The 17484-nt window shown below is 34.9% G+C and overlaps 3 protein-coding genes and 1 pseudogene across 8 annotated transcripts; 2 read left to right on the top strand and 2 right to left on the bottom strand.

The window, feature by feature from the left end:
- Positions 1 to 1363: 1363 nt before the first annotated feature.
- On the top strand, positions 1364 to 4822 carry LOC123214366 (annotated as a pseudogene).
- Positions 4823 to 6276: 1454 nt separating this feature from the next.
- Positions 6277 to 14473, bottom strand: LOC123213811. Of its 6 annotated transcripts, none has more exons than XR_006501753.1 (8): positions 14161 to 14471; positions 11972 to 13602; positions 10707 to 10820; positions 9743 to 9892; positions 8867 to 9077; positions 8133 to 8383; positions 6970 to 7518; positions 6277 to 6604 (listed from the first exon to the last, which is right to left on the bottom strand). XR_006501753.1 is itself a non-coding variant. In XM_044633410.1 (6 exons), the coding sequence occupies exons 2-6, from the start codon at positions 13586 to 13588 to the stop codon at positions 8940 to 8942; spliced, it is 1971 nt and encodes a 656-aa protein (XP_044489345.1). In that variant the 5' UTR covers positions 13589 to 13602; positions 14161 to 14472; the 3' UTR covers positions 8565 to 8939. The 6 variants fall into 6 exon arrangements, 3 of the variants coding, with proteins under 3 accessions (XP_044489345.1, XP_044489344.1, XP_044489343.1); XR_006501754.1 differs by having other exon boundaries at positions 6552 to 6649; XR_006501752.1 differs by lacking the exon at positions 6277 to 6604 and having other exon boundaries at positions 6685 to 7518.
- Positions 6507 to 8521, top strand: LOC123213812 (cytochrome P450 CYP749A22-like). The gene is made up of 5 exons (XM_044633411.1): positions 6507 to 6783; positions 6872 to 7095; positions 7170 to 7402; positions 7479 to 7857; positions 7959 to 8521. Exons 1-5 carry the CDS (start codon positions 6507 to 6509, stop codon positions 8385 to 8387), a joined length of 1542 nt encoding a protein of 513 aa, XP_044489346.1. The 3' UTR covers positions 8388 to 8521.
- A 1379-nt stretch (positions 14474 to 15852) lies between the features above and the next one.
- On the bottom strand, positions 15853 to 16324 carry LOC123212741. Its single transcript, XM_044631913.1, has one exon. The coding sequence runs from the start codon at positions 16302 to 16304 to the stop codon at positions 15936 to 15938; it is 369 nt and encodes a 122-aa protein (XP_044487848.1). The 5' UTR covers positions 16305 to 16324; the 3' UTR covers positions 15853 to 15935.
- Positions 16325 to 17484: the final 1160 nt, after the last annotated feature.

Raw genomic sequence — 17484 nt, 5'->3', positions numbered from 1 at the left:
CCTATAAATTGCCTCTAGAGCAATGGACTGCTAAATGTAAATATTGTGCGGATGCCCGATGAGAGGGAATGGAATATTTTCCGGGGTGTAAAGGATTGAAGGCACGGAAACAATTTGGATCTTGTTCACTAAATCATAGGCACCCGAAATATTTAATGAAGGGGTGAATGTAATTATTGGTGCCTGGCCTTCAATGTTAACACAGAATTCTTTGATGACACAGAAGTGCTTAAAAGAGTGTACCGGGCATTAACACTGACTAAGAATATCGCTTTGGATAATTTAAAGCCTGAATAGGAGGCTAAATAAAAATGAAATCGAATGAACTTGATCACTGGACAGACAGATGATGTGTAAGTGAATTTGGATTGAGAGATGGCAAGTTGAGGAGACTTAGGGTTGCCCGAATCCTGGTTGGAGTATGGAAACACGGGAGAATCTTGATTTAATTATATTTTCAGGACTGCATGTGTGGACTTCAACAGTTCATCTGGTGGAGAATAATCCTTTGAGAATTCAAGTGAAATTACGCTATCTGGAATTGCATAGTGTTGTTCAAAGAATTGTCTAAATAGATCGCCATGGCCTATAATGCCAACTTTCCTTCTCTGCTTCTGTTCTCCATGATGACTCATGGCTATTGGCAACTTCTTCTTCCCCCTCCAAACTCCACCTGCAACTGGCCCTTCGAAACCATTGAAGTTCTTTTGTGTCATTATAATTAATTATTAAATTCATGCCACTTTCTTCGTCCCAGATAATACAATATGAGTGGTCTATTAGAGTCAACAGCATTGAAGTTGAACATTTATTATTTTTTTTCTTTTTTCACGTTCGAAATCCATTCGAGAAAATATAATAGGTTGTTTTATTCAATGACTCAATGCGGCCAAAAGATGGCATCTGTTGTTTGTCTTCAACTTCATACACATAGATTCCAAGTCCCTTGGGCAGGAGAGACAAAAATGAGAAGTCTAGAATAAAAAAAAGTTTTCCATGGGAAATCTGATAATATATCCATCAAGCTCTGTGTGTGTGTGCCTAGTGTTGACTCTCATCAAGGTCCTTCACAAGTTATGGTGGATACTACTACGCATTCAGCATCAAATGCGTGCGCAGGGAATCAAAGGCCTTTCTTACAAATTCATCTATGGCAACACCAAAGACATTATCGGCATGCGAAAGGAAGGCTTGGCCAAACCCATGTCTCTTATCACATGACATATTTTCCAAAGTTCAGCCGCATGTGTACTCACAACTCAACATATAAGGTAAATTTTTTGTTTAATTATTTTAACACCACCTCAAGTTTCAAGACAAAATTGATCAACAGGTTTAGATTATTGTTTGAAGATCAATTTTCATGTTCCTCGGAACGGGGAAGTGTTATCTTAATTGGTTTGGTACTCAACCTCGGTGGTAGCAGAACCAGAGCTGGTCAAAGAAATACTGAATAATAGAGACTGAGCCTACCCAAATGTTGATGGCACAGCCTTTGTGAAGAAGCTGTTAGGTGATGGTCTTGTAACAACTGAAGGTGATAAGCGGGTGAAGCTACGGAAATTAGCCAATTTTGCTTTTAAAGGGGACAGTATGAAAGTGAGCTCTAACTGTTACTGTTACTACTGCTTCTATTTTTCTTCCTATGGCCGTAATAAACTATTTATTGCAGTAAAATTGAAAAGATTTATTGTACTTATGCACTGAACCAACTTTCAGGATTTGTTCGCTAGAAAAGTACTAAATATTGGTATATATGTGAGATTCTTTATATTCTGTGGAGATTGTTCTCTACAGGGCATGATCCCAGCCATAATTGCTAGTATTGAGATGATGCTAGAAAGGTGGAAACATTATGAAGGAAAAGAGTTCGAAGTGCTTGAAGAGTTTGGGCTATTGACTTCAGAAGTAATCTCCAGGACTGCTTTTGGGAGCAATCTATTGCTCTAAGTTGTAATTTGGGTTTTCTGAAGTCAATGGAGCAATCCATCTGCCGCGTAACTTCATGACACAAATTACAGTACATAAGGTATCCGCAACCAACAGAATCAAAACAATAAAGGCAGCTAAAATTGTAAGTGGATGTTTTTGCCACTGCTTTGTACGAGTCAAGACATAAAAAAGATGCTATTTATGTCTCACAAGCACATTCATTTTCCACAAATATGATAAATAAGACATTATTCATTTGCCAAAATTTTAAAAGGTCTAATGTAATTTAAATGGCTATTAACATTAACAATGGCACATAACATATCAAAAGCATCTCATTAAAAAACCCAAAAAAAAAAAAAAAAACCCAATCCTAGCCCTTGTCATTTAGGGTTTGGTAATGTCTATGTATGAACCAAATTACCATCCCTATTCTAACATCTACCTAAACTATAAAAGATAGCACCACGTTTATACTTGCCAAAATAAAATCCACCTAAAAGTTGGTATGTACAGGTGAAAACAATAAATTTCCAAGTCTACCAGCGCTAATTCAGTTTTTGTGAGCATTAATTTTGTAGATATTTTGTCGGTCCAGAAATCCAGCTACGGAATATTATCGACCCTTATATATTGGGCAATAAAATTGGTCGATTGCAAGTCATTACCATTTACGAAACTGTGGTAGTGATGGGATCAGTCATCTTCTATCTGCAACATTTTTATGCCTAGTATTCCTCTTAATTCTCATCAGAATATTCAGTAAACTATGGTGGAATCCAGTGCGCATTCGAACAGTGATGGCTTCACGTGGAATCAGAGGCCTTCCTTACAAATTCTTTTATGGATCCACCAAAGAGATGTTTAAAATGAAAAATTTAGTCCTTTGTAGCCCCATGGAATTATCATCGCACGACATATTCCCCAGAATTCATCCTCATATTCACTCAGGGATGAAGCTATAGGGTAAATATTTACAGTTGTTTACAATTCAGCTTTTTCTCATCAGTATCACTGATTCTTTTCACTTATGCTATCTGCATTTTGTTGCAGTGATGAACTTCATACACCGGCATGGTCCACAAGCTGAATTGGTGGTCACTGAACTTGAGCTGATTAAAGAAATTCTCAACAATAAGAACGGAGCAAATCTGAAAAGAGAGGTCACATTTTATCTAAAAAGGCTCTTCGGCAATGGCCTTATGGCTACTTCACGGAGTAAAAAATGCTATAGGCTTCGGAAGTTGGCAAACCAGGCCTTCCATGCAGATACCCTCAGAATAATTAAATTCTAGCCTTGTTTGGTGGTTCTTTTAATGTTCAATAAGTAGAACATTAAGAAAGAGATTAATTTACAGAATATTACCGAAGAAGTGTATATTTTTCTGTGTAGGGTATGATTCCTGCCATGATTTCAAGTATGGAGCAGATGTTAGAAAGATGGAGACATCACGAAGGCAAAGAGATTGAAGTACTCCAGGAATTTACAGTTTTGACAGCAGAAATTATTTCCAGGACAGCTTTTGGAAGCAGTTACTCAGAAAGGGAAAATATATTTAATATGATGACAAGGTTGGGTGTAATCATCACCAGGAATAAATATAAAATTAAAATTCCTCATCTGTAAGGCAAGATTCCTCTCTTTAATATTTTAGTTTTTGCCCACTTAGCTTTCACTTTTGCCTCTCCAATTCTAAAGCATCATGTTCTATCTTAGCAGAAAGTTTGTGAGAACAAGTGACGATGATGAATCGGACAAACTTGAACGAGGGATACGAAACTCTGATTAATATGATAAAGAAAAGAGAAGAGAAAAGGGGAATTTGATTACAGAACCAGTCAGCTATGGCAGTGATTTTCTTGGATTGTTTGTGAAGGCTTATAAGGATTCTGATGTGACAAAGAAACTAACTATAGATGAGATGATTGATGAGTGTAAAACATTTTACTTAGCCGGCCATGAAACAACCGCAAGTTCACTCACCTGGACTGTTTTACTTCTAACAATTCACCCGGATTGGCAAGAGAAAGTGAGGAAGGAAGCGCTTCAATTATTTGGCAGACAAAATCGAAAGCCAGATAGCTTGGGGAAATTGAAAATAGTAGGCTAAGCTAATTAATGGAACATCCTCCTCCAATATACTTGTTCATTGTCAAGATATTGTCTATTTTGGATACATTTACCTCGGGATACCATTTGTAATATCTTTAATTTAATAGTTTGATCACAGTTAACATATTGTCTATTTTTAACGTGTAGTATCTCGATTAATATTCGAAGAATTTTATGTTCATTGTACAATGTGAAAACTTAATTTTCACTAACTGCTCTTGTAGATGAGTATGGTTGTGAATGAATCTCTGCGGCTATTTCGCCAGTGGTGAGCATCTTCAAGAAAACCGACAGGGAAGTTAGACTGGGAAAGCTCACAATTCCAGCAAATGTGAACATTTGCATTCCAACTCTAGCACTTCACAATGACCTCAAATTTGGGGTGAAGATGCTGATCTATTCAAGCCTGAGAGGTTTGCAGAAGGTGTGGCAAAGCAACCAACAACAACCCGGTGGCATTTCTTCCTTTTGGTTTTGGCCGGAGGAACTGTGTGGGCGTGAACTTTGCAACTACAGAAACAAAGATTGCTCTCTCAATGATTCTGCAGCGATACAAAATCACTCTGTCGCCAACTTATGTTCACTCACCGGTTCAGGTTCTCACAATTAAGCCCCTGCATGGAGTTGTGATCTAATTTCTATGTCAAGCCAACCCTACCAGAAATCATTCTTGTTTTTCAGAAATTATACAATGATATGTATGATGATTATCATCTGAGTACTAAAAGATAATAATTTTCATTTCAATTTCCTGGATTAATACTACGAATTGTAATGCAGAATACTTCTCGTTTGACATTTTTCTGCATTTTTTGTTCTCGTATAGCTGAAAATTCCTCTAAAACCAACAGTTCTTTACTTGTCTGGTTATTCTGAGATTAGGCCATAAGATATCGAAGGTCCTCAGAAATTCATTACAGAGCTCCAAAAGAGGTTGCTCCCGTGAGATCTGGATTCATAACTAGTCCTTCACATTTTCCATAAAATTCATCACATTTACTCTTGGACCAAGCTTTCCGTGTTCACATTTCAACTTTATTCTTCAGCGATCACCATTTTCATCTATTGTTTCATCCATGGATCCATGCAGGTAGGATCTTTCTTTTCTTTTATGGTCCTAAAGATTAATTGGTAGGAACTGAACCTCAGTTGATCAAAGAGATTGAAGAAAATGTAAATTACTTATATATTTTTTTGGGGTTTCCTGGTGTCAAGTTGAAAACCTTGTCCAACACTAGGCATAATTCATTTATTCGCTGCAATTTTTGTCTTTTCTCGTCGCCATTGTAAGCAGTGGGCTCAAGTTCGGCAACAACTAGAATCGGTCAGAAAGATAAGGACCAACCTGGACTGTGACATGGATCAATTATTGATGTTGACAAGAAGGTAATTCTTTAAATAATAATGGCTGACATATTCAAAGCTCATTCATAAGATAGTTTTGCATTCATCTGCTTTGGATTCTTACTATCATCTTGTAACTAGAGTCAACTCGGGGAATGGAAGAGTTTTGTAACAAGAAGGAAAACAGAACTAGTGTTGCAATTAAATAAAATAGTCGACTGATTGATCTGCAGCAACAAAACAACATTCAGCTTTTTGTCCTTTTTGCTTAAACTTTTCCATGATACAAACAAGGTTGCAGGCTCAATGATTCTGCAAAGATACAGGTTCACATTCTCACCAGTTCAGGTTATCTGAATTCACCCTCAACATGGACTTCCAGTTATGCTTCATTCTTTGTAAAATGGGATTGCTGATACAGTTCTATTTTCGGTGTTCATAACCAACTCTTCCAAATATTGGCACAGGTAATTAGCAAAGGATTCAATAACAATTCATGATATTACAAAGAATTTAAAGGTGGCTGGAAAATTGAATGGTACAAAGAGTTTGTAGATTAAATTAATATTATTGACGGAATATCGTAGTATTAAAATGTAATCTGAAATGAAATTTTAATTCTGTAAACAATAAAAATAATATACAATAAATTAGAATAATCAAAATTAGATCGAACCAGGTTAAATCAAAATATTGTTGACTAGATCTTTGATATAATTATTATGATGTTTCCTTTGGTTCAAGTTACGAGCAAAATGAGTAAGTGGAAGTTTCGTTAATTTTTAAATATCATAGTTTTCTACGCCAAGTCGGATGGCCAGTTGTTTAAGAATCTTGGCAAAGTATTTAGAAAATATGACAGTGCCATATGATTGCCCACCTGATTATTTTAGTAATAAATTCAATTATTATAATTTAATGGCCATGTCACGAGTCTGAATATCGTCCTCGCTTCCCTCTCATCTATCAAATTAAGTCAAAGCTTAATCTGGATCTCGATCTGTCACTCACTTGAACCTCATCTTGGTCCATATATATCCCACTTTTGTTGAAGAAAATAACCCCATTAAGTTGATCCTGATTCTGATTTTGAAAAAAGAAGCACAAGGTTCTGGTGATGATGGCAACCATGACCGTCTACCTTTCAGGTTGTTTATGCTTGCTACTCCTCTTAGTTGTCTTCAAGTTTATTCACAAATTCTGGTGGACTCCAATCTGCATACAGTCGAAGATGAGATCACAAGGTATCAAAGGTCCTTCCTACAAATTCATTCATGGAAATTTCAAAGAGATCATTAGCATGAGAAATGGAATTAAGATGAATTCCAGAGAAATATCCCATCACATATTGCCTATAATTCAACCTCATATTTACTCTTGGCTCAAGCTTTTTGGTAAGACCAATATATTTTTTTACATCTCAACAATATTATTCATGAAAACAATTTTATCTATTATTACTTCATCCATGAAACTCTGCAGGTAGAAACTTCATTCTATGGCATGGTCCGACAGCTCAATTATATGTTACGGAGCCTGAGCTCATCAGAGAGATACTGAATGATAAAGATGGAGCCTACCCCAAAAGAAAGCTGGCATATATTTCGAAGAAGCTTTTCGGAGATGGGCTTGCAACTGCGCAAGGTCAAAAATGGTTGAAGCAAAGGAAATTGGCCAACTACACTTTCCATGCGGAGACCTTGAAGGTAAAATTCCCCCAACTCCCCGAACCAACAATTGGAAACTGGTACAGAGGATTTCATGTTTATTCCTTTTGTAGAATATGATCCCTTCAATGATCGCGAGTGTGGAGATGATGCTAGAAAGATGGAGACAGTATGAAGGCAAGGAGATTGATGTATTCCAAGAATTCAAGGTTTTAACATCAGAAATTATCTCCAGGACGGCTTTTGGAAGCAGTTACTTGGAAGGGAAGAACATATTCAATATGCTAACAACGATGGTTACCATCATTCTCAGAAGTTCCTTCAGAATAAGGATTCCAGTACTTGAGTAAGCTTCATCTCTGTGATTTGGTTGTCCTTTAAAATCAATATAAAAACTGAGGCTCTGCTTTTAATTGTTGCAGTAAGCTTGTGAGGACACCAGATGATATTGAATCAGACAAACTGCAACAAGATATACGAGACTCCATTATTAAAATGATAAAGAAGAGAGAAAAGGATATGCAAAGGGGAGAACTTGAGAGCTATGGAGGTGATTTTCTTGGAGCGCTAATAAAGGCTAATCACAGTGTAGATGAGAATCAGAAAATATCCATAGATGATGTAGTCGATGAGTGCAAGACGTTTTACTTTGCTGGACATGAAACCACAGCCAGCTTACTCTCCTGGACTATTCTTCTTCTTGCAACACACACCCATTGGCAAGACAGAGCAAGAAAGGAAGTCCTTGAATTATTTGGACAACAAAATCCAAACCCAGATAGCATCTCCAGATTAAAGATCGTAAGCAAACAATAGACCATGGCAATATATATATTTTTATTAATTTGGCTATGTTCAAAAAATAGTTCAATGTCTAAAATGCTTTCTCTTTTTCCTGGCAGATGAGTATGATTATCAATGAATCTTTAAGACTGTATTCTCCTGCTACTGACCTTATAAGGGAAACCAACAAGGAAATCAAATTGGGAAGGCTTATAGTACCAGCTAATATGCATATCACGATATCAGTTCCAGCGGTTCATCATGACCCTCATTTATGGGGAGAAGATGCTCACCTTTTCAAACCTGAAAGATTTGCAGAAGGGGTTGCTAAAGCTACCAACAACAACATGGCGGCATTTTTACCCTTTGGTTTGGGGCCTCGGACATGTGTAGGCTTGAATTTTGCATCTATAGAAACAAAGCTGACTCTCTCAATGATTCTGCAACGATACAAATTCACTCTGTCTCCAACTTATGTCCATTCACCAGTGCAGTTCATAACAGTTCAACCACAACATGGACTTCAAGTCTTGCTTCACGCCTTCTAAAATAAATAGAACATAATTTGAGAATTGTAATAATGTACACTTGGGGTGCCAGACCAAACAGAAAGGCTACTTCTACAGTGGTTTTATGTAATGCTGTTAATTTAAGGTTCACAGATGTAGATTTTCTTTCTCAACATTCGAAGTACATAAATACAAATATGACAACAGAATCACGAATTATAGAAGTTAAGCTTTCATGATATATTAACCACACAAGTGGCCTAAAAGCCAATCTTTACAGCTTTCCTTAGCATGCCTCCTAGTAATACTAACATGAAGCAGCAGTTAATACTCACCAAAACAAAAGGCTAATCTATACAACCTCTTTTCTTAGCACAACTGACAAGGAAAAGATGCGAATGAAGTTCAGAACAATGGTTTCTTTGTCCTAAGTAGAGAACAACAGCTTTACAAATATATCACCAAGTGAGAATTACCTAAAGAATCCTAACTCATATGGAAAAGTCTGAGGATCTAACCTTGTCAATGGCAATCATCACCAACAAAAAGAATAGTGTACAATTAGTAACCTTTTGTTAGCATTCAATGACATTAAGTTAATAAAAATTTCTCCTTCATGCGAGAAATAAGCTTAAATTTTTCCTCGGCTTCAACTTGCTGTCGAATGTCAGTCTTTGATGCACGGTCAGGATGAAATTTTAACAAAGCTCGTTTATAAGCTGCACGTACCTGCAAAGGCCATTAATCTTATCATTAAAATATTAATAAAAACTAACAAGAGGATATCAAACTTGAATTGGTAAGTTGTTTATGGCCAATAAATAAGCCAAACCCAGGTAATTCTAATCACAAAACTTCAAAACAAGCTATAGCAATTAATCATAGGCCAATTAGCTCAAAACAAATGACATAATTTCATTTCAACAGCATATTGCACCAGCAAATATAATTTGACAGTTACTAAGTTCAGATTAGGATTCTGTTTGATGAGGTTTCTGAAAGGTCAAAATTAAGCTCTAGAAAACAATAATTTTTTATTTTTATTCAATTCTTTGAATTGTTTGGTGAACACTGTTTTTTTCTTTTTTATCTTAACATTTCTGTAAAGTCATTTACTTACAAGGTACTCAAATTCTTTTTGTTTCTCTTAGACAATCCTCCATTTATCAATTTATAATGGTTATTTTAAAATGCAAAAGCACTTGAAACAGCAATTCCACAACTGTATCATATATGCAAAAAGTTCTTGAAAAAGTTCTATTAAGAAACCTGGTACTTGAAACAACTATCAAACAGATACTAAATCTCATCACCGGGACTTTCACACAAATTGCACCATTAATAATGATTTAAGGCACAAACCATACAATAACCTTGATAAGAATTTCACTTACTTCATGTGACAAGGGATGAAAACTCCCTCCAACATTGATTCCCAAGGCTTGAAGTAATGAGGCCATATCAATGCATGTTGTTTCCAATTTATGAAGCTCCTTTCTCACTTCAACACGGAGTTGCTCTTTCAAGTTCATATTCTCCTCATCCTGAATTTGGCATCATTTAAAAGGCGACATGGTTTTTGTCAGAAACAACAGAAAATAGAGATAATAAAAATAAAAGAAATTACCCAAAATAACTACACCTTTAGAAAATAATTGAAAAATAATCATTTCCTTTTTTTCTCATAACCTAGCCACCTTCAAATTGACTGGACAAAAAGATCACTTCTTTTTTACTTAAGAAAAATCAGGCACACATTGGCTCACGAGTGCTAGAACACACTCAATCGTCACTCAGCAACACTAAGTGGTGCTTGAAAGAAATGTCAAGCATGAAAGATGTCAATTAAATATTTGAATTGGGCTAAAATATGCTAGATAAGTCATATGCTCAACAATTGTCAAATGTGCTTGAAGGCCACTTGATGGTGCTCACATCAATCAAACATCATGTCAAGAGCAACAAAATTAAAGTATATTTTCATATTTGTCAGATTTCTCTTGGAATGTTGGGATTTTAAAGCAATATGGTTCTTAAAAATCTTGAAATGCAATATAATTTTATTTATTCTCTAAGTTCTTGTATTCTCCAACAATATCTTATGTCTCCTCACTGTAAGTTTTTCGTCCTTTGTTAAGAGTGGTAAAATTGTTGTTGTTACAAAAAAAAGCTAATTTAGTGTGGTGAATTCATGAGGCCAGATTACAAGAAAAATTATTGAATGGGCTGTGCTCCAAAATTTGTTTCAACATATGGCTATTTTGGCCAATGTCACTTAGAATAAAGAGATGAACATGATTGATCATATAACCACAATAGAAAATAATTTAATAAGAGACTGAAAATATTAAGACAAACCTTCTTTTGTGTCTCCCTAATTTCTTCCAGCCGTAGTTTTTGCCTTCTCTCCATGTCTAATAAACGGATGCTTTCTGCTCGTCTTTTCTTACGCAACCTTTGGGCCTCTTCTCCCTGAAAAAGAGCAAGGACTATTTCAAATGATACTATCAATCAGCTAATATCATTTTAACAACATTCATCTGAGAAAATAATTTATTTTAGTTTCTTTTAAGTGCACAAGCACAATCCTGGAGAATATTGAATATAGCATGCAACAACAGAACTTAGCATATGCCGGGAGGCATAAAGAGCATAGCAACAACAGCTACAGAAATATGAAAGATGATTTCAAGCTTTTCAATTTAAAGTTTTGAACGCTGGAATTCATGTCTAAATAGTTATGATCACTGACTTCCTAACACATCTATGAAAGTATTTTACCATAATCATAGCCCTCACCAAAAACAATAAACATAAACAGTGAGAGCAATCCATTCCTATAAGGAAACCTCCATTTAAGATTTTTTCGTTTATATAACAATTAACGGTTCTTCTGCAAATAAGCAAAAAAAAAAAAAAATCATAATCAGATTTTTCGTCTTATTGTCATCATAATCATAATGAGTATCCAAGCCTTATCCCTGCCTCCAAGTCTTATGACATAAACAAAAAAATTAACCAGAAAATAACTAAAAGCATAATTTCAGCAGATTGAAAGATTCATTGCCCATCACCGTATGAATATTTTAAAACAATACCTGAAGCATCTCACACAGCACAAAATTTTTCAATTGCATGTATACAGGAGCATAAATTAATCAAAGGCAGTTACTGTTTACAGCAGAGGCAACCATGCTAAACTTAATTCAAAAATCAGAGAGCAGATGTGGAAATCTTTAAAAGAAACATAGAACAATGAGAATAATACTAATCATGAAAAAATATAGCAGAAACTTGGTTATCACATTGTTGTAGCAATCATATGAATGAATTTCTGAGCTTGGATTACAAAATGGACTGAAATGTTGCAAAATTTGATGATGACAGTATGCTACTAAGAAGGCTGTCAATTTTGTAAATGACAAGTATCTAAATTCTTGTTCAATAAAACTTGAGCATGGAAACAAACCACAATAAAATATTACAGCTCATTAAGATAAAGCTTATAGTTAGAATTATAAATGCAATAAAATTATAAAATCCATGATTGCAAGAACCATTGCAAGGGAAAGCTTAAGTCCACATTGTGTAATATAATCAAAAACTCAATGCATGTTCCAAACCTGAATTTGTAGCTGCAGCTGCCTGGATGCCCATTCTTCTTCCATTGCTCGCTTGTATTCATCAGTCTCCTTGAGTTTTTCACGTTTACTAATTATATCATTTTGCAAATCAGGTATCACAGCATCACTTTGAGCATAAACTGGATCCCTTCCATTACATGGTCGACTATCAGCTGTTGAACCAATAACTTGCTCCCCAAGTTCTTCAGAACATGAATTCCCCTGCTTACTTTGTGTTTCAGCACACTCTGTGTTACACTCAGAAATCCTCTCAGGGTCAGGTTTCTCTGTATCTACTTGGCCAACCTTCTCATTACAAATTTCCGGCATCCTTGGTGAGGAAGTCTTGAATAAGAAAGATTCGTCAAAGGCATCCCCGACATTATGCTCAAAAGGAGCTGCACTACATTCAGCTCTTGCTTTGTAAGATGGTCGAGAACTTGAAACAAAGGGCTCCTTACAAACAGGTTTCTCTTTTTCCATGAATCCAGTTCCAGTATTATGAGCCTTTTGATGAGACGCACAGCAACTAGATGTCTGAGAAAACTCTTCATATTTGTCACTTGGAAAAACTCTCTCATTATTAGAATATGTTGTACCAGATTTTTGGCCCTTGAATAAAAAACCGTCTTCATCCTCCAAACCAGTTTTACTATGGTTAAAAAACCAGTTAAATCCTTGTGGAGTAACCCGTTCTCCTATAAATTTTTTTTGCTTACCCATAAAGCAGGTTCCCGTCTTAGGAGATATTTGCTCTTCATCATGAAAACTACTTTCTTGGCCAACATTCTGATCAGACTCCACAAAAGAACATCTCATTCCAGAATTTAGAGAAGAGCCCAAGTCTCGGTCATCTGTTGGATCAAAGGCAGAATTATGCTTCTTATAATTGTCAGTGCTAGATTTACAGTGAGCAGCAGCATCAGAGTGTTGTTCAGCCCTTTTCCCTCCTTCAGCACCTGCATCATCATTGGCACAAGAGGGACTAGATTGATCCTCAAAACCAGATTTACCTCCACAAAAATTAGATTTTCTCTTCAGAGAAGCTTTTTCCCACTCTTTATGAAGCTTTCCAAAAGAACCTTCCATCAGCTCACAATCAGAACAATCACTATCTGATGAGTCACTCTCGCTCTCTGAACTTAAACCATAACGATTTCTACAGGGAAATTTCCCAGAGCAGGACTGCTTGCACTTAGATACTCTGAATACAGAATTTTTTTCACTAACAACCTGGCATTCATCATCGCTTAAGTTCAGAGAATTATGCACAGATTCAGGAGCAGGAAAACTTTTGCTAGAAGAGGTATCACTGTCCAAATCAGTACCACCTTCTACACCAACCCCGGAAAACTCCACTCCATTGCTTTCATCATCATCAATGTTAATTATGCCTCTGAACTGAATATTTTTACCTTTCCCTAAATTAGATCCCCGTATTTTTTGTTGCAAAGACTCAGGAACATCAATGATAATGACATTATCAAGATTTTCACTGTCGACATCAATGTAAACAACATTATCAAGATTCCCTTTCATCTTGCAGCCCCTAAGAGTTCGCTTCCCAGGCCACTGTCTACCTTGAGAATGATCTCTTAGAACTCCTTCCCCTCTCATTTATTCCTGCTGTACTGGATAACAAAAATATATCTGATTTAGCGAGATACAGAGAGAGTTCTCATACTCAACAACCCAAAATCATATTGGTCGATAAAATCCAACAAATCCAGATTATTAGTTGATATTACTTCTAAGAAGTAAGAAGAATATACACAATCAAATTCATTTAACGCCCAAAATATGCGCTAAACTGCAAATTTTATCTACATGCAAATACGAAGACAAGAGTCAGCTATATAAAAGTTTTTTCCGTTTATAATACTACTCGGCAGTATAGATATATCTTCAAACACGTGAATTTTGTAACCTGGGTTCTCCATTACTATTTCGTAATTAAATTGAAACAATCCGAAAAAAAAAAATTGAAATCTTTGGTTATGAATAAAGTTTATCCGCGTCAACGAAATTCTTCTAACAATAATCACAAAAATAGCAACCACTTTCCAAGAACTAGAACACAGGAAACCCCTAATTTATAATCACAAGAATCAATATTCCACAAAATCTCAAATCAATAAAAAATCATTGCCAGGAAGTAAAGAGAGCAAAAATCAAGAAAATGAACCCACCTTTTTTGCGCAAGACAGAAACTGGAGAAATTGTATTTGAATATATAAATATTGAACGTTAGGGTTTTGAAAATTGAAGAGCGGAAATTTTCAATTAAGGTGCCAATTCCAAAAATGAAATTGCTGACACTGAATATAATCGTAGGCTGTGGGTGAGCGATACGCAATTTGAGAGAGAGAGAGAGAGAGAATACGATGAGAGGGAGTGAGGAAGTTGCAGGTTGAACAGACCAATCAGCTTTGGAATCGTCGGTTATAATTGGCCTGTGATTAGAGGGCAGTCACAGGTCTAGATTGTAGAATGACCTTTTGAATGTGCGTGGACAGGTCAAAGAATTACGTCCCACCCAAAGTTTAGTGAAATGATGAATGCATACTTAGGAAATTGAATCAAATCAGCCTTAATTTCCGTTACATTATTCTTTGATAAATTTAAAAGAATATGAAATTGAATAGCTTAAAGAAAATAAAATTAACATAAATACAAACCAAATCAAATGTATGAGACTTTCTTCATTCATATAAATGTAATGTATCATGTTATTTACTTCATGTAAGAATGCCCACATTTTAAAATTTGGAATAAGATATTATGGATAGTGGTAGGAATATGAATGTCTTGGCACTAGGTTGGTTCAAATTTAATTAATTACTTCAAGAGAAACTCGACTTCGAATTTTTCAAATTGGTAATATATCGATTTGAGTTAGAGATCAAAACAAAAATAAATGATTTAAATGTAGTTCAGAAACATACATATACACCTCTCATTTTTTAAATATTATATATAAACATCCTAATTTATATATATATATTTATTCTCGATATCGAAAAATGAATTCAAATGAAAAATTGCATAGCCACTACAATTGAAATAGTCCGATTCCTATAATTAGGAATCAACACCCATAATTGAGTTTGTTGGTTTCAGATAAATTTCGATTTTTTTTTTTTTAAAGAACTTTCAAGAACTCTCTAGTTTAGGTTTCTTTAGTTTCTACTTGGGCTTTAGTGACCATGACCCCGTTGAGCCATTGGGCCTTTCTATTTTCATCCACAACAATAATGATAAAAATCAATAGTACCTCCTAAGATTTGGATTGCCAAAGAAATCCCCTTGACGTATTGAAAATAACAATAATCCCCCTAGTGTTAAACCGTTAAATCCGAGGTAGAAACATATTTGCACATATTTTTATAAAATAAATATAATAAAAAAGAAAAGTTAAAACCTAGCTTCTAACCCTAAATAATATATTTGTTAAAGAGGAATCATTACAATTATTATATCAAATAAGTGTTTAATTATAATATAACTTTAACAAGTTTCGAATTCATGTTTTATTTATTATTAATAATTTTCAAACTTATATTTTCTTATTAACCAAATATGTTTGCATTTTTGTGTTCATTGTCTTGTTAATTATTTATTTTAAATAAAAAACTTAAATAGAAATTTAAAAAAAAAAAATCTAGTTTTAAAATTTCTTCAAGAAAAAAAAAATGGATGTGTATAGAAATATTATAGGTAAGTTGGTCGGTGGATATCTAGGTTAAATTAGCTCCCATAATCATATAAACAATAAAATTATGGGTCACATTTTTTCCCAAGTGTCAATCATCAAGCATGTGGCTTTGGGGTTTTCAGGTTTCACTTTCTGAATGGATCAAAATATTTCTGTAAAGCAATTCTAAAGATAAACAAAGTTTAATTACAGGAATACTAAATGTATATATGTATGACAATGACAGAGAGATTATTACAATTACAAAACTCAATGTGATTTTGCAGTATTTCCTTCTTGTGTAAGTGAAGATTCCAGCATAGAAGGCAACACAAGTGGGGATAGCAGAGGGATGGGATCTTTACTTTGATGGAACGAACCGAAGGAAGAAGAAGAAGAAGAAGAAGATGATGATAATGATGATTGTGGTGTTGGGGATGAGGATGAATTCAAACTGCAACCCATTGCTTTAGATGCACCATTGCTTTCAGCAGAAGAAGCATTATTAATAGGCTTAATGAGCTTCAGAGGACATGGAGCTCGCCTTTGCAGTCTGCTCAGTGGCCTTTTAAACACATACTCTTCTTTGTGAACACCAATCTGGAATCCAGGGAAGTCTTCACCTGAGTACTCCTCCATCCCTTTGTCCTTATTTTTTATGTTCTTCATCATCAATCTCCCTTATGTATTACTTTGAGATTCCTATACTTTTGATTAATAAAATATTATCATAAAAATATATCGTATAAAAGATTATTACATATAAATTATTATTATATTAGATAAAATTAAGATGTATAAAATAATTAAATTAAGATTAATACTTAAAGTTAAAATGATAATTAGATTACTTTTATATTATCGGGATAATTTCTTATTACTCTAAACCAAAAGTCTCTCACTCTCACGACCAACGATTGATAGAATATCAGATTGGATCCAAAAGTAAAATAACTAAAATTACAGGATAATTAGGTAAGAGTAATAAAATATTAGCAAATGGTTAAAGCATTCATGTGGGGAAACGAGGGTGCCACCACCCCAGTTGCTGCTGCTCTAAGAAATCCTGTATTCTTGATGATTCTCCCTCCATGTGAGGGAGGAATCACTGCACACATAACCAGTTAAACAACTCAAAAATTTTCAGTGACAAGATCCCCACAGTCACATGTCCCCTCACTTGTTTAATAAGCCATATCCCGATGCATTTCTCACCCTTTTAACTATCACCATTATTAACTTACGTAAGTTCTTCAAGGTCAAGTTATTCAGTCTTTTTTTAAGTTCATGACAGCTGAAACATAGCAATTGCACTTACAGATGACAATATTTTATTTGAGATGCGCGGACATGATTGTGTTATGATAGTTACCTTTCGTATTAGCCACTAATCATTTTTTATTATAAATTTGTAAGTCTCCATCCAGTACTGGACATTCATTGGCAGAAATTGACCAGTCCAAGAAGAACACCAACACTGGTGTGTTATCAGTTTTCCGCACGTCTCTTATTTTTTAATAAGCTTGATTTTTCTTATTAAAAGATGCATGAATCTGAAAAAATCTCATTCAAGTAAGATTATTGGTAGATGTAAAAAGGGCATCATCATCGGCATAAGTGGAAGAAGCTTGGAGCTGTTAAACTGGTAAAAAGTTTTACTTTATTTCTGAGTTGTTCTCTTCAATCTGATTCTGCCAGTAAGAAGACTGAAGAAGAAGAATAGTGCAATTGTTAATGATTTTTTGCAAATTAATATTATTCACCTGCTTTATGGATTAATCCTGACTTGATATTGAGGCAACCCAATGGAAGCCACGTG

Source organism: Mangifera indica, chromosome 4, assembly GCF_011075055.1.
Source record: "Mangifera indica cultivar Alphonso chromosome 4, CATAS_Mindica_2.1, whole genome shotgun sequence".
Lineage (NCBI taxonomy): Eukaryota > Viridiplantae > Streptophyta > Magnoliopsida > Sapindales > Anacardiaceae > Mangifera > Mangifera indica.
This window is presented reverse-complemented; position numbering and strand designations above follow the sequence as displayed.